Here is an 18,393-nt window from a genome sequence, read left to right as displayed (position 1 = left end):
AATTAAACATGCTCGTGTTTCTTGCCCAAAATCTACCTGACAAACCCTTTTTTTTTTTTGCCCGCCATTACCACCCCCCACCTTTTTAAAGGCTGAAAATCTGCGTAGGGAGGTTGGTTGGGGTGGTGGATGGGTCAAACAACACAGGACTTTCACCCAGGAGACCGGGGATCCTGTCCCGCGTGTCACGTTTCCTAAACCCGACCGTCCCGTTCTTCTTTGACTAAACCCAACCATCACCCTCGCGTCATGGAATTTTCGGCAATTGTGTTCATTTCACGGCCGACTGACAGAAAGAATCGCGCTGTGATCACGGAAGATGCTTCCCATTGAAATACATCAGTTTAAAAAACGTGCGGACAATCACAAAAAAAAAAAAACGACAAACATGTCTGTGTACACAAATCAATAGATTAAAAATTGATGTGACTATTTCACGAACTGCCGCGAGACTGGGTTGAAATGTAACGTAATGTGTCACTGTGATATGTAGTTAAATAAAGGAAGCAGGTGTCACGGTCATCGCTGGAGGTTAAATTGGTGATATGTAGAACTACCCTCTTAATATCTGAAGATTTGTTCAGAATCGGATTGTTTTGTTTGCCTGAATGCTGGTTTAATAATTACAGGTGCATATTTTATTTAGTATCTATCTATCTATCTATCTATCTATCTATCTATCTATCTATCTATCTATCTGGACATACTGAAGACAGATTGTTCTTCCCACACGTACACTCACACACCAATGACGGAGCCATCGAGCAATTTAGGCTTCGGTATCTAGGAGTTCTCTCAGTTCTGTAGTTAAAATGTTGCTCTCAGCAGGTCTGTGAATAGCTCTTATTGAAGAAACTCTCAGTGAGGAACATTTAGCACAATTTACGAGGGCAGCTTTTGGAAAGATAAGATTCTTTATGAATACAGCCCCTGGAGTTCTGCCCCACTTTCTGATACATTTTGATATAGGTTTCTATGACCTCAGTGGCTTGGATGTGATCTCAAACAACTCGAGCATACAGTTTATGACCACAGACATAGACATTCTTGGACTGCAGGTTCGGGGATTTAAGTGCAACGCTGACTGACGCTCACCTGACACGAAGGCAACTTTCTCCTTTAACACGGGAAGAACATCTGACGCCTTGATGCCTTCAGTCCTTAATGACCCTGGAGAGAGAGAGAGAGAGAGAGAGAGAGAGAGAGAGAGGAACAGTCAGTTGGTGGAGCGCTCAGTATTAATCCCATTATCAGATCAACATTCCTGTGTGAGAGAACGCACTCTCGCACACACGGATCTAGCTTTTACAATTTCTATTTGCATGTGTGTGCTTTTGCTCTTTTGTCTTTAACATACTGTAACATCATCGCTGGCCTTGTAAGCATTTCACACCTGTTGTATAACAGTATAGTGGAAGTATTAGCAGTAGCAGCAGCTATGCAGTCACATAAGAAGTGTTCATTCATTTTCATTCTTCCATCCTTTGCAATCTCTTCACATCTTTATTATTTCATTCCCCTAGTCTCGTTCTCATTCTTTCCCTCTCAGTTCATCTGGTCATCCGTCTTTCATGTTATGAAATCTCTCTCTCTTTCTCTCTCTCTCTCTCTCTCGCTGTCTGTCTCTAATTTCTATTAATGCTCACTCTACACCCTCGCCGTTCTCTGTCTCTCTCAGTAGAAAAAAGCCCAAATGTCCATGTCCTGCCGCGTGTATGTGCATGTGATACACTATCCTGGCTACGAAAACATACACACACACACACACACACACACACACACAATCCTCGCTAAAACAAACGCACACACACACGCACACACACACACACACACACATTCCAAGAACATTCCACAGTGAGAACGCTAAGTTGGCAAACTGTATCTCAGGATACAGAAAGAGAGAGAGAAAGGAAAAATTCCATGTTTTAAAGCGCTGACATCAACAACATGTTTTATATTCATGAAATATATTTTAAAAAACACACATAAAAGAGGCTGAAGGAGCCATTTTAATATTCAAATCCCTCATATTCAGTTTGGTAAAGTTTGGAAACATGCACGGTACGAGAATTTCTTCTTGTAGTTTTATTGACAAAGTTTGAAATTGCATCGCGGGTGATTTGATCCCAAGTGAACAGCTTTTGAACAACGTGTGAATGATGCACCGGGAATCACATCGCTCAGCCACGTTCAGAGGTCGTTCTTGACACAAGATGTAGCAGCTGAGCGATTAGTCACGATCAGTAATGTATTTCAAGGTTAATGATCTAATTGATCAGTTTTATGTTGGCTCATGCAACGGCTTACAGAAATAGTATTGATTTAAACCTGATGGAGCAGTTTAACTTACAGTACAGATACGGATTGTACCCAGGCGCAGGTGGCTCCACCGTATTTAAAGGACCATACCAATGTTTATATCCTTAAACACAAATTATTTTATTATTATTATTTTTTTGTGTTGTCCTTCGGGACCCCGTTCAGTTTATTTGACGTTTTTGCAATTGGCTTTCGGGTCCCCCGGTGACCCTCGCGTACTATGTGATGTCATTTCACGTGAACTGGCATGTGGAGGTGAGAACACGTTTGGACAGGTTTATACAAAATGTAAATAAACTAACCAAGTCCCCATGACACGAAGGACAATACAAGGAAGATTATTTTTTGGGGTGGCTTTTCCCTTTATTTGATAGTGACAGTGGATAAACAGGAAAGGTGGGAGAGAGATGGGGGATGACACGCAGCGAAGGGCCGCAGGTCGGAATCGAACCCGGGCCGCTACAAAGGACTCAGCCTGCATGGGGCGCACGCTCTAATGAGGGTGAGCTAGAGGTCGCCCCGTGCTGTGTCATTTTAAAGTCTGAAATCCCATTTAGTAGTCATCCCTTTTTGTCCTTAAAACTAATGTCAACGTGTTTTTATATGTTCCAAAAAAGATAAAGCTTTAGTGTGTAACTTTTTGATATTAATGAACGTCTGTTACTTTCAAGCCGTTGCCAAATGAGTTGCTACAAAGCCAATAAAGACTATCAGCTCAACACAACTCTCTCTGGATTTCTCAGTACGGCTGTGTTCAGAAGATTGTGTCGTCCGGTGACTTTCCCGCGCAGAAACTCGAGTGAAGACAATGACCTCTTCTGAAGAGTCCATCATGTTTTTTAATCCTCTGTGTCCTCCTTGGCTACTAGTACCTGCGAGGGGCGGGGGGGAGGGAGGCTTGTGTCATGTGGATGCGCCAACAGTTTTGTTGTCATTACTTAGAATTCCTCATGGGGGGGCAGAAACTACACACTATAGCTTTAAGAAAAGGGAGCACATCTCAAGTTTCCAAGTTAAAGGAATACGCCACCATTTGTTGAAATAGGGCTTAACCCGGTCTCCCCTAGCTGTAGATAGGTGGGCCAACGCATTTTTTGTGCATGCATCGTTTTAGTCCGGTGCAACACCGGCAGCGCCGCCGCTAGTTAGCTTAGCGTAGTGAATGGAATCCTATGTCAGCATGTTGTGAGTAAAAGTGAGCCAACAAAAGACAAAAAAAAAACCTAATTACTTAACTTAGCTAGCGGCGGCGCTGCCGGTGTTGCACCGGACAAAAACGATGCATGCACAAAAAATGCGTTGGCCCACCTATCTACAGCCAGGGGAGACCGGGATAAGCCCCATTTCAACAAACGGTGGCGTATTCCTTTAAGGAGGAAAAAAAAATACTTTCACTTGTTTAATTTGGCTCACATCCCAATGAATCAACGCAGACGTGTTTTGGCACAAAGCCTTCTGCCGAGCATGACGCTCTGAAGCGTGTTCTCCTTGACTTGGGAACTTGAGATGTGCTACCTTTTCTTCACTTTTTGGAACATGCCCATTGGATTAGGGGTTTAGCACTCCACCGAGAATCTCCATTGTTGTTTTTGTATGTATTATTAAAACGAAGGGGAAAAAAAAAAGGTATTTGAGAAAGAAATCGTAAATGCTCCTCATCGTCTCAGCCGGCTAGTGGGGCGTGTTAGTGTCTGCGTTGGCGTTAACACCATAGTGACAGTTGCAGGTATGTGTACATGCTGTTTAATGTGCTGCAGCCAATTAGCTATCGAGATGCCAAGTGTGAACTTGAAATAGACCCAACTTGACGCTACACACAAAAGAACCTGGATAGCATTAGGTATAAAGCTATTGAATATCTTAAACGCTAAACCTGCACATATATGCACCGTCTGCAATTACTGTACACTCTCTTTTCCTTTCAGCACAGTGTTAACTAAACACAGTCAGCTCTATTTAGACACAAATCAATGTCATCCCACTGTTTACTTTGACTGGTAATGTTGATGAATGGATCTAAAAGAAAACACTACAGGCCGTCTCAACTTTAGCCTGCAATTTCTTCTAACAGGCAATTTCACAATTGCGCTGCGTGATGGAGACCCAGCTGGGTGGTTGGACACTGGAGTTGAAGCCAGCCAAGAACAGATGAGTCTGCATTTATGTGTCTTTATATTGAAAGCTAAATGATTTGCATAGAAAAAAACGGTTTGTGTTCCAGGAAATGAAGGAAAGAACAGTGAGAAGAGTGTGCTGCCAACATCAGCAGCTTCTTCTCCAACAACAGCATAATCCATACAGCAGAGGAAGAGAGTGTGTGTGTGTGTGTGTGTGTGTGTGTGTGTGTGTGTGTGTGTGTGTGTGTGTGTGTGTGTGTGTGTGTGTGTGTGCGTGTGTGTGTGTGCGTGTGTACGTGTGTGTTAGAGGATGGATACCCGAAATGATGTTCGGGTCGAGCTCGGTCACATCAGCGCGATAAGACATTGAACATTTTAAATTTAAAACAGCTTATTATGTAGGTAGCCACCTCTTGTGTGAATTTTTGGGATTTTGTTCCGTTAGCTTGGGCCAATTTTGGTAGGCCTATGTTAATTTATTTTCAATTGGCTATATGATTGGGCCTCTTGTGCGCGCCTGTGTTAACATGCTCTTGTTGCCCCGTGTGCGCTGATGCGCTCATCTGTTGACATTTCCGAATGCCTTCCAACAGTTGCTTAATAAAAGTGGGCTTTAGTATACTGTATACATGTGTCATTAGTATGAGAGAAAAAAAAAATTTATTTTAACTGTGTCAGGCTCGGACATAAATATCTTAATGTCTGTCGGCCTCGGGTCGTGTGCGGTTACTGCTCTGTCGGATGCGGGCGGGGCTCGGACAGAAAAATGCGTCCCGAGCCGCACTCTAGTGTGTGTGTTTGCGTGCATGTGTGTGTGTGTGTGTGTGTGTGTGTGTGTGTGTGTGTGTGTACAGCCAGTGAGTGAGACTCATTTGTTCATTACTGTTGAGAGGAAACAACTTTTGTCATTTCAAAAACACACAAAGGAAGCTAGTTTTCTTCAAAGCAGTCTCGTGTTTGACAGGAAAGTGATGGTGAGTCAGAGTCGGTTTGGCTGTGGTTCTGCAGTGTGCAGAATAAGGACAGGGAATTAATGCGCAGGTATTAAAACCAGAATAAAAATCCTTTTATTGAAATGAAGAACCTTAAGTTAAAATGTATTCAACCTTTATTTATACCTCTCTGTAACTGTTTCTCGATAGGAAAAAGATAAAGAGGATTATGCAAATGGTTTCAACTGTCGATAAAGTCTGACACAGCAGCAGAGACACACAAAATACGCACGCACGCACGCACACACACACACACACACACACACACACACACACACACACACACACACACAGTTGTTTTTGCCACTTAGGAGGCCATTGCGTTGAATAACATTCATCCCCTAAGCAAATTCTTTAACCCTAACCAAACACCAAGACTTGCCCCTAAAATGTAATGGTTTACATTGCGGGGACCAGCTTTGTCCCCAGATGGAAGGAGTGTCCCCACAACACACACACTCAGTCCCCTCAAAGTGTCGATAGTCAGTCGACTGCAAGACTAAAAGGAAATTGCAGAGAGAAAGAGATACAGAGAACATCAGAATACATTTTAATTACAATGTGGAAAGTCTTAAACTCACACATTTCATTTAATGACGTTCACAACTGTCCCACAATCATCCAGCCCCACCTTCAGAAAACAAACATGTCTGATAGAATTCTGAAGGCTCAGACCGCTCTGCGGCTCAGACAGGAGCTGAAGGATTTAAGTCCGTAAATCCGGCAAACTACACGCCTATGCCTGCTGACTAGAGCCCGACCGATAAAGGATTTTTTAAGGCCGATACTGATACAAATATTTGATGATTTTCCGATATATTGGCCGATACATATATATTTTTAAATCCCGAAATGCATAACAAAAACATAAACAGAATTCCTTAAGATTTGTTATTTGTAGTTATTTATGAGTCCTCACTAAAATAATATGATAATGCAGTTTACAAATAATAGTTTGTTTAATTGTCACAACAGAACAGAGGAACATCAAAATATATTAAAGTTCTGATAAATAAAATGCATAAAAATACAAACTTAAGATATGAAACTTAAAGTCCTTTGAACAAAAAGACAATAGCAACAACAAAAATCCAAAGAGTGTTGCCAACAGGGACGTTGTAGAGCGCCCTCTGGTGGACAAACTATACAACGCCAACACTCAGAACATGGTTGAAGGGTGTTTCGTCCGTTTATTTTTATTTTTTAAATATTCAATTATCAGAATCATGTGTCATAAATAGTTCTGATGAATGAATACAAAAAAAAAATATTTAATCCGCCATTATAAATGCCGATACCGCCTAATATCGGCCGATAATATCGGCCTGCCGATATATCGGTCGGGCTCTACTGCTGACTATCCGCAATGTGAAAATGCAGTCGAAATTGTGCTCACGATCGGCCTTTGTGATGCTGTGTAGAGTTGTGGGTTTCCTACTTAAGGACAATTCTTTCTTTTTATTAAATTGTTAGTGTCTTGTAAATTGTACAATAAAAGAAATAACAGCAATGTTCTAACTACATTAATTCAGCCTGAACTTTCTGCACCAGCTGTGCATATAATTGTCTCACTTATGACCCTGTGCCAGCAGTCATTCTGTTACTCAGGCAGCATTGTAACAGCTGGAGCCCCCACGGTGTTCTGCTACAGTATACTATCAAATAATGTTGATGCATACAGCTGCTGTTGATATTAACTCATCACCTCCTAAATGCTTGATAATAAATATGTTTTAGGGTGAAGGCTGCACTGCAGTGGACCTTTATTGTGAAACTACCTCGAGCAGCGTTTTCAATACAAGTTCATATTGACTCAATAAAGTTTAGATCATTAAGAAAAGCACGATAAAAGGGGAGAGAATCGGAAAAAAATAAAAAAAAGGGAGTGACGTTACACTTTATGAGCAACCATGAACTTTAAGCACCTGAAGGAAACAAAATCAATCCACAGGAGATCTGTGGTTTAGCAGTTTGGTTTGGGTTTGTTAGAAGAATAAAAGAAAAGAAAAAAAGATTGAAACACACACACACAGGTGTTCAGATCAATGAGTGCAAAAGTTTGGTTTTGTTTGGGCAAAACTCAAAACATATAATATGTCTTAAAGATAAGTGAGGACTGCGGCATGTCGGCTCTGATCACAGCTGCTGCTGCATGGTCTGCATCTGTTCGCAGTAGTAAATCCTGGCCTGATAATCCCACTGAATCAGTGGAGAGCGACGTATTTGTCCTATCGATGTCATTTTCTGTCAACACATAAGTTTAGGTAGCAGCTCATTTAAGGTTTTTCACGTTGATCAAAGAAATAGGAGGATTTAAGAGCTGTCACAACCTTTATAGCTGTGTCTATCTCCATTTTGTTCTGCAGCCTGTTCCTGTCTTGACATTCCCCCTTACTCACCCTGCCTACAAAGCTCTGAATGGATCGCTCGGGTGCTTTTTACGACCGATTTCAACTGCTGAAAAATCGGAGATGAAGGCAGCGATTCAGATGTCTGGAACCAGCATATAGTAATCCTACTTGAAGTGTTAAGTGTGTTACATGTGATGGCCTACTGTCAGCAGTATATGGTAAAGTTGTAACCAAAGTGGTTCAGTCAGGAACACACTCGTCATAGATTTAAAGTGCTCTTATTATGCTGTTGGCTTTTTCCCCTTTCCTTTATTGTGTTATATATCTTTTTTGTGCACGTTATAGGTTTACAAAGTGAAAAAGCCCAAAGTCCCCCCCAAAGGGACTTACCATCTCCAACAGAAAACACTGTTCACAAACGGCTCCAAACAGCTCTGTTGTAGTCCAGCCTTTACTTCAGAGACAAACGTGGTCACTTTGTAACACACGTTATAATGCTCGCCTAGCTGCTAGCGTGGCACGCCCTCATACTCTGCTTCTGACTGGCTAGTAGTCCTTACCTAGGTACTGTCAGGGCACGCCCTCATACTCTGCTTCTGACTGGCTAGTAGTCCTTACCTAGGTACTGCGCATGTGCGACTCCTATCAAAGATAGAACAGAAGTGTGATACCTCACTCTGTAGCTAAAACAGAGAGCTCAACACACAGGGTGAAAAGAGGAGCTGCAGTACAAAAAAAATATGGTGTTTTTTGAAAATTAAACCACGTAAACCTATTCTGATATAACCTCTAAATACAATTATGAACCTGAAAATGAGCATAATATGAGCACTTTAACCATTTATTGCAACAAATGGAAACACAGTTATACTTGTCGATGATGCTCCCTGGATCAGCCAAGCCGCATGCTAAGATGACACAGGGAGCACGCTTTGAGACCCCCCCCCCACCTGTACACAAGAGTAGGCCCAATCCAAGACATACTTATGATGACACCCAAAACCGGGAAGGTGGAGGCTGGGGTGGTGGAGGCAAGCTTTGCCAGCAGCAGCGGTGTGAGGCAGCATTGGAGTAGCAGGAAGCAGTGAGGAATAGGGGGACATTTAAATGGACCGCCTGATGTGAAAATGGCATGAATGATAATTCAATAAGTGGGCCTGTGACTTCCGTGTCCTGCATGAACTAACGCAAATTAATTAGCAGCGGGTGTTAACATGTCGCTCTGTGTACATTGAGCATATTAAGTCTTCTTTCTATTATGCTCAGGTTTGCGTTACAGAGGGGATGCCAACATCTGATTCACAATGATTCAAAAACATGATTTGTTTGAAATCCTTTTCTCGTGATAATAAAGCCCACGTTGTTACATCAAAATAAAAAGCCTCTGTGGGCTCCAACAGGGAAACAGAGTGAGAGGACATGAAAGAAAAGAAAGAACATGTTGACTATCCTTGACTAACACACACAACGCATTTGATTAATTAATGATGTTGAAGAACAGTGTGGTCAAAGTATCCAAATACATTCAATCCAGTTTGAGTCTCAATTATTAAAATAACTGTCATGCATGTTCCTCTCTCTCTCTCTCTCTCTCTCTCTCTCTCTCTCTCTCTCTCTCTCTCTCTCTCTCTCTCTCTCTCTCTCTCTCTCTCTCTCTCTCTCTCTCTCTCTCTCTCACACACACACACACACACCTTTGATCCAGCATGTGTTTTCTCCATCAGAGGTGTTCACCGCATACACACATATTCAGCGTACTGTATGTTTGTACAGTAGCAATGCAGCAGTGATTACAGCAGCATATGGCTGTTAAACACACTAGACTGAATAACTTGGGGCCATTAAATTAACTTGACACACACACACACACAGAGCGTGGTAGACTGAGCTTATAACCAAAAAAGTCATATCCTCATGCAGAGGAAAACCTGAATGGTTTTTCATCTTTGCTGCCATGCTGCCCTGGAGGCAGTGCATCTTCTGTGTGTGTGTGTGTGTGTGTGTGTGTGTGTGGTGTGTGTGTGTGTGTGTGTGTGTGTGTGTGTGTGTGTGTGTGTGTGTGTGTGTGTGCGTGTGACATCATCCAGAAACCAAATGGGACATCTGCTAGCCATTGGTACACCGATGGAAGAAGACTTGAATGTGTGTGTGGGTGTGTGTTTTTGTGTTGGTGTGTGTTCAGTGAACTCTCTATCATCCATACATGAGTGAGATTTAATTCCACCAGCAAATATCAGACGGAATGAGTCTGGCTGTTACAGCTGTAGCGTTATAGCCAGGAGTACCAGAGGCATCACTAGAAGCAATAATGAAATCAATAGTTGCTACTAGCAACGTAACAATCACATGAACCCAACTGCTGGTGGTAGAATAGTTATCCCCTTTAGGGATGAGGTTCCTTATAAAGTCAAGTTAACTCCTGAACTTACAGCAGACAATTTTACACTGATATGTTCTTTACAACTTAGGTTCTTTCCAAAAACCTTTGTGAGGGAGAATATAGTAGTATACTGTAAGCTTAGTGGCTAGCTTCTAGCAGCTAACCTGCTTGCTAACTAACTAAATATATTGCACAATGATTTGGTCTTTGCCTGCTGGAGGAAAAAAAAAGGCGGCATGAGGTTCCTTATGAAGTAGGGATTCGCCATTTGTCTACCGGGCACAAATGCTCCCGTTGAACGGATCTTTTCGCTCATGAACAACACATGGACTGACAAGAGGAACGCATGACCATTCAAGGCGCTACTCGTCACACGGGCCAATTTTGCTGTCCCCTGTGCTCTAGGGTTGGGCGGTAATACGGTAATACGGTATACCGCAGGGTCTTAAAAATAATCACAATTTAATTTAATCAAATGTAATGCACTTATATAGGAGACAAGGATTAAATATTAAATAGAATTCATGTAATTATGTGTGGTTGTCATCACGTGACAGGGTGTGGAGGAGAAAGTAGTTTTTTTGTAAGTTGTTGTTATGTTATTATTGTTTCAGTATTAGTGTTTGGTATTCAGTTTCGGAACGGTGCAGAAGCCAACAGTTTGGTGATGCCGTCTGAGCCTTACGTCATCATTTTTAAATTAGTCACGGTAATACCGTATACCGCGGTAAAACAGGGAGGAGGTTTGACGGTATCAAAATTTGGATACCGCCCAACCCTACTGTGCGCAATTTCACAGTAGCAGCAGCAGTAGTGGCAGCAGTTACAAATAATCTGTTTAGTGCCATGCAATGAAAAATACCTTTTCAGAAAGTTTTTCACAAGTTCAGTGGGTGCATTTTCCAAAAGAATGCTTTAATTCTGAAAAATAAAGTTGGTCCACCACAAAACCCACTCAGTGTCTTTTAATATTATTTCTTAGATATGTACCATACATACCAAGAAAATTCATGAATATTAGCTGAGATACTCCATTATGTTGTGAGCAGTAGGCCTATGTGTGCTGTTGGCAAAATTGTGTTTAATCTGTCTGTGTCTATGTCTGACCTGGGCTGGCACATGGTCACGTTAAAAAGCGTGTGCATGCACGAGCACTACGGTCCCGGGACACTCTCAAAGTGTCCCGGTTAGAATCTCTCAAAGTGTCCCGGTTTTCTTTCCGGGAAATCTGGTCACCCTAATTATGAAGTCAAGTTAATTCCTGAATTTTACAGTTCTCTAAAACTTAGGTTCTTTCCAAAAACCTTTGTGAGTGAGAAGATACACTCTAGTTACATAAGAGTAAGCTAGCCTATGCATAACCACAGCTTAGTGGCTAGCTTCTAGCAGCTAACCTGCTTGCCAACTAACTAAATACATTGCACGAGGATATGGTCTTTGCCTACTGGAGGGAAAAAAACAAACATTAAAACTGAGGAAATGGAAAAGATTAAACTACCATCAAAGAGAAATGCAACACATGTATTCTGATTCAGACTCAGCAAGTGTTGCTTGGCCCTGCCTGCGTGTCATTCTGCAGCAGCTTGTTAGCATAAAACCACTGGGTGAATAAACTTCTAATAACCATGAATGTCTGACTGTGTCTCTGGCCTCATTTACATGCTAGCAAGGATTGAAAGTAATACATTCAAATTAAGCCTGCATCAGTCAACACATACACCCAGAAACGTTGGAGACAGGGCAGGTCACAGACTGGAAACTCTGCTATATAACACTGCTAGGCTACTGAGTGTTTGGGGCAAGCATCCCATTAAAGTCAGCGTCTGTTTTTACATGGAGCCACTGGTAATCAATCAAATCAATTACAACCAATCAGAATAACAATTTATTTCATGTAAACACAACAATTAGAACATTTGGATCAAACTATAAATAAATAAAATGAAATCATTGTCAGAATAATTTTGCAATTTCAAAGGTCAGGCTTTGGAGCGTGTGTCCATTCAGTCTGTTGTCTGCTCTTGCTAACTAAAATGTGATCAAATTACTATACTATAAATAATCACATATTTGAAATAAAGTCTTAATATTACATCAAGCCATGGTTCTCTCTTAAGTAAATGTTAGAGAAGATAATTTACATACTACACATTTACAACATAAAGACAAATATTTTATTGCAAAGCTTTTACTCTCCAATGTAGGGTCAACACATTCAAAAGTTTCCCATCAGCACCATTTCAAAGTGTGATTATAGATTGGACCAAATCCTCTTTGATGGGGAACTAGATCCCCAATCTGTTGTACCGCTGAAAAAAATACTGTATTCTGTAATGGATTCCTTCTGGAGATCATGATATTCCATGTTTACAGTCTGATTACTAACTGTGGATCATGTTAACAGCTGATTAAGATGAACAGCTGATCCGGTCTTTTGTGTCGATACAGACTAGTTAGGCTGGACACTTCAGCTTGTTGCAGATAGTGTAACATTTATAGGATTCTAGCTAAAGATATAATATTGCAATGCAATGTTTCACACATTTGTTTTACACAAACATATGAGCTCCAAAACCTGCTAAAATACAACATCAGAAAGTTAATGTACAGTAAAGAGAAGTACTGAAGCATTTTTTTCAAGCGATCACACTGAAACAAACACACACACACACACACATACACAATGTCTCTATGATCACTGATTTAGTGCCTTACAGTATTTCAAAGAAGTAAAGCTACGCAAAAACCACTGTGACCAAACCAACCGCTCACACACACACACACACACACACACACACACACACACACACACACACACACACACACACACACACACACACACACACACACACACACACAGTCCTCAGAAGACTTCACAAGCCTTTCAGAGAGCCTTCATGTTTTTTTCATTTGGAAGTGGGAATAAATGTTTCTCTAATGTCTGTGAAGTGTGTGTATGTGCGTGCGTGTGCGCGTGTGTGCGTGCGTACATACGCACTAACGTGAATGTGGTAGGATGCATGGTAGGATTTGAACATACAACTGTCATGTCACACACACGCACACACACACACACACACACACTTCACAGACATTAGAGAAACATTTATTCCCACACTACGACAGGAAAGAAACGTGGACGTTCAACCATGAATTCTTTTGTCATAGCAAGGTCACACAGTGAGGAAGTGATGTCATTGTGTGTGTGTGTGTGTGTGTGTGTGTGTGTGTGTGTGTGTGTGTGTGTGTGTGTGTGTGTGTGTGTGTGTGTGTGATCCATTTTATCCATGTCTATTCTTGTAGACGTACAGTATAACAACAGGGATAAGGTCACAATACACTCGGCTGCACTCACACAGACGTGCACATATGCAGAGAGACATAGCTGGTGTTCAACGTTTCCAGACGTGTACATGTTAAAGGTCAACATGCACTCCTGCTGGAACCATTACCCACTGCTAGAAGCATCACACAGGAACCAAACGATGACCCAACCTTATAGGAAGAACTGCTACCATCATTGACGTGCACCCATAATGCAGTGGGAGTGAGATAAGCATTCAGAGGCTTCCAGTTTTAGGTTCTGTTCACGTCAGCCTGAGAGAGAAAGCTTTTCCGCAGACAGTGAAGGTGACACTGAGGAGGCTCAGACAGCCAACAGACGTTCGTTTCAGTTATTAAGGCTGTATAAATCACTATAAATATGATGTACATGTACCTACGGAGAGAGGCTCATTTCCCAGATCTGCACAACTGTTGCCAAAAATTATAAAAGGTCATAGGAGCCTAATGCATCTGAGAGTGAGAGCCAGTGCTGTGTGTGTGTGTGTGTGTGTGTGTGTGTGTGTGTGTGTGTGTGTGTGTGTGTGTGTGTGTGTGTGTGTGTGTGTTTATGTGTGCTTGTGTCTTTCAATTCAATTTTATTTATAGTGTAAAATCATAACAGCAATTATCTCAGGACACTTTACAGATAGAGGAGGTCTAGACCACACTATAATTTACAGAGACCAAACAATTACCGCGACCAGTTGGAGAGAGAGAGCGAGCGAGCGAGAGAGAGAGAGAGAGAGAGAGAGAGCGAGCGAGAGACAGAGAGAGAGAGAGAAATTGCTCTAGTCACAATCGAACAAGCACGGTTTAACAGCTTTATGCAAAACCAAACTGCCGTCAGTGTGTGTGTGAGATAGTATAGCATAGCACACACACACACACACACACGCACAAGTCATGCATGTGCCTAAATGTCATTAGAAGGCAACAGGTGAGGCCGTCTGCACCCTAGCAACAGCTGCCCCGACAACCAGCTGCCAGACCTAATGTGTTACCACAGAGACAGCGGCTGGGGGGGGGGGGTCTGACTATCATACCTAATGTTGCTTAGCTTACATGTTGAAAGAGTTAAAAGAGACACTATACAGTTACTCTTGTATTATAACGGCTGTGGAAGCTTAATCCCACTGAGTTTAAGCTGAGCAGGTATCATCCATCTCACGCCAAATCGACGAGGTTGCCGCGGGTGACAACAGTTTGATCAAAGCGAAACTTGTCGCCCAGTCACGTCAGCATGTGTTAACTGTCAGGATTGGGTTGCGTCAGCTGTTTGTATCTATTACTGCATTTGTGTTTGAGTCCTTATTTATCTCAAACAGAGTTTCCAAAGAGCAGGAATAGCTCGGCTGGTAAAGCCCTTAGTCACGTGTGAAGTGGTTACCATGAAACATCTGTAGAGAGAGATGTCCAATCAGAAAGCAACACGGACGTCACTGCAGAAAAACTACCATGAATAACATATTTAACAGAAAAAAAAGTGTTGTAAGCACATTGGTGTTGTGCGTTAATACGTGATTTGCCCGATTTATACCTGTTGTTAATATGCATCTACGGTATATCTGGATATCCTAAATATTTATCCCACTATCATAAGCAAGCAACAAGCTACAAACAAGCCTTTTGTTGGCAAAGAGAAAATATACTAAGTACGGTCCATACAGCAGCGGCTTGAAGCTGGATTTATAGTTGATGCAAGAGTTTAACAGGAGTCAGATGTAAATACCATACATTTACAAATTCTACACCTTAAAAGGGGAACTATGCAGTTTTTTGTAGCTTAATTTACCTTAAAGGAGCTGGTTGAGCCATCACTGCAGCAGCGTTAGCACGTATACTACTTCCACAATGCATATTCATGACTCAACCAACTCCTTCTCGTCGGTTATTGGCTGGAACGCTGTATGTTATGTTTGGTGGTGCAGGTTGGCGCAGTTTGTTTTTGTTGGCGTGTGTGGACCCTAGGCTGTCTACAGAGACCGCGTTTTTTTACAGTGTGTTCAGGGGGACAGGCAGCTAGTGGATAGTTAGGAGATGTTTTCTGTATCTGACAAAAAATGTTGTAGCCTAAAAAAATGCTTCACATTACTTAGAGCACCTTTAACTGAACAGCTTCGGAGTCAATGGAATGGTTATATGACTTTTTTCGAGTTAAATGGTGGTCGTCTCGCTTCCCCCTAGCACCTGTGAGCGGAAAAACCACCCTTGCAACTTATCTCAGCGTCAGGAAATATCGCGTGATATCAGGTCTCGCCGTGTAAGGAATTGCTTCACGGCGCTGCACACATACGCCCATTCAGGAAACCACTAACTAAGGTAGTGATGGAGTTTTTCACACTATCGTCATGGCTGAGCTGGCTAGAAAGAAGCAGAAAGCTAAGAAAGCATTGTCGGAGGAACAGAGAAAAAGGAAACGGCAGACTGACCAAACGAGGACTCAAACACAAGTAAACATAGGAACTGCCAAATATCTATTCCGAAGCTGTAGGGGGAGCTCTATAGAGAAATCTGCGAGAAAACAGTGAAGAAATGGCCCAAACTGCATAGAGCCTCTTTATGGCTTTAGGCTGAGGAGAGACCACTCAAACTAAGACATCCTGACCGTCCCCTTCATACATACGTAGATGTCTCCGTCTTGCAGACAGGGAGGGAGCACAACACAGACTGTAAACTCAGCAGAGAGAGCTGGAGGTGAGTGAACTTTGCAACAGTGAGGTGAACTTTAGCGGAGCTGTGCTTAGACTTCAAGTAAGAGAATGGGACTATGAACTGAGGGAGAGCTGTGCAGTATATTCACTAAACCAAAGAGCAGAAGAAAAGTAAAACAAAGATGTGTTTTCGGTGTATGGAGCTCCACTGTGGAATGAATTAGAAACACATTTAACAGATTTAAAAAAAAAAAGTATTTAAACATAAGTTGATTAACAAATATATAACAAAAGTGTGAATACCAGATGGTACATAAAATAATTGGGATTTTTTGTGGAACTGGTCTATATAGTGTATACTTAGTTTCGGTTACTTTCTTCTTTGTATGACTGAAAATAATTCATGTTAAAAGGGTGTAATAAGCGCAGGCTTTAGCCTACACCATGTTTATTTATTGTTTATTACCAGTGCATTGAATGTTGTAAGTTAGAAATGGCCGAAAAAGAATAAACTAAACTAAGGTAACCTGCAGATTTTTCTTGTAAACAAACACAGTTATGTTTACCGGCAGTATTTCTCACTTTGTCATCTTCAGGCCCGAACAAACATGTTAAATACATTTCCTTCCGCATATAAAACATTTGTAAAGCTGATTATTTAAATTGTTTTGAAACCTGCATTGTTTACATCCATGTTTAATCGCCAGCAGTCTTTTTTTCTCCAATGCTATTGTCGGCACACTGCTGTTTCTTGCCATATTAAAACTGTGGTATCTGAAGAGCCTATAAGGTTAAAGTCTGTATAAAGCTTACATGTGCTGAGAAATCATGAGCACTGTATTAGTGATGTAAGTTTAATGATTTTCCTTTCAGCAGAGTGGTGTGTTGAAGAGGATGCTCTATTTGATTCGGTAATTAGGTGGCTGAGTGAGATCAATGATTTTATGTGTAGTGTTGGAGCCCCCCAAAGAGACTCTGACCTCAAAGGGACTCAGACCTTTACTTGCCAACTCACAACTGTTTACTTTATCTAACATGTTACCTAAACGCACCCCTTATAAACCATGTTCTTGCTGCAGCAAGTCAGAGTACATACTGGCTTTGTATTCTCCGGGTTCTGCAGGACCCGTCATTGATGCTGGAAACTTGATGTAATAAAACCTTTATGAAGTACAGTGTCAAGTGGATTTCCTCTCCACACATCACCACAGCATCGCTATCAAAACACAACAAATACTGTTGATCAGTGGAATAGCTTAAAACTGTTGGCAGGAGTGTGTATCGCGTCACACACACGCTTGTGCATGTGTAACCGTGCACATAATAGAAACAAAAGAGGAACCACTTCATAAAAACATAGTGCTACTAGTGGTCAGACACGATTAATCCTGGAAGAACACAAGTTTTTTTTTCCTGTCAGTTTGCAGTTTTCCGCTAGTTTTTTTATTCCAGAGAAGGAGCAACACATCATGTAATAATAACAGTAGAACCTCAGCATAGCAGAGGATGAGCAGCTGCTCGATTGAAACAAAAATCCAAAACAGTATGCAAAGCATGAGTGTTTCAAGCACACAAGCCCCCTTAACATTTGTAACGGCATCATGCAAAGCAATTTCACAAAGATGTACAAGCAAGCAGGGCTAAGAGGAAGTTTACCAGAGCAACAAAAGGTCCTTACAACTCCTTCTGGACGCCAACAAAGCTAATCTACCGAAGAAAGATCCTGGCATTTATTGTGCACGAGGAGCAATTACCTTCTGGGTTTGGAAACGAGGGATCTTGAATCGCTACACGCTGTCGAAAGTGACATTTAATCTCCCATTTGAGCTGGTCCAAACAGCGTCCAATTTTTATTTTAAAAGAGTCTGTACTTGTTGCTTGAGTTTCCCCACATACATTTTCTGCTAGTAATATCTAGGGCTGCACGCTGTGAGGAAAATACGCCATATGCGATAACGTTGTTGAATATCGCGATAACGATATTACTTGCGATATATAAACAGATATTAAAGTGTACTCAGTTCTGACTTTCTGTTGCTTTTAGTATTCTTCTAAAATACAACAAATTGCTTGTTGAATCCAAAACAAATAAAAGGAAACGTTCTTTTATTGAACAAACTGAAGATTGAATTGAACATAAAAGGCAGGACTTAAAAAAGAATGAGTTACATTTTAAATTGCAGTTTTTTTACTGATATTTTCTTTCAACTAACACAAAAAATCTCGTAGTGTCTATCTGTTGCAGCCTTTTGCGATACA

At 41.4% G+C, this 18,393-nt stretch overlaps 1 protein-coding gene across 3 annotated transcripts in view; it reads right to left on the bottom strand.

Annotated features, from left to right (window-relative positions):
- The window catches only part of kalrna (kalirin RhoGEF kinase a), a 189,886-nt gene that overhangs the window by 141,497 nt on the left and 29,996 nt on the right, over positions 1-18,393 (bottom strand). For all 3 annotated transcript variants that reach the window (XM_039818007.1, XM_039818008.1, XM_039818009.1), the window contains exon 2: positions 1,096-1,170. In XM_039818007.1, coding sequence (XP_039673941.1) covers positions 1,096-1,170 — 75 coding nt within the window. The remainder of the gene's footprint in view (positions 1-1,095; positions 1,171-18,393) is intronic.

This window comes from Perca fluviatilis, chromosome 12, assembly GCF_010015445.1.
Source record: "Perca fluviatilis chromosome 12, GENO_Pfluv_1.0, whole genome shotgun sequence".
NCBI lineage: Eukaryota > Metazoa > Chordata > Actinopteri > Perciformes > Percidae > Perca > Perca fluviatilis.
Note: the sequence above shows the minus strand (reverse complement) of the source record. Positions and strands in the feature narration are given on the sequence as shown.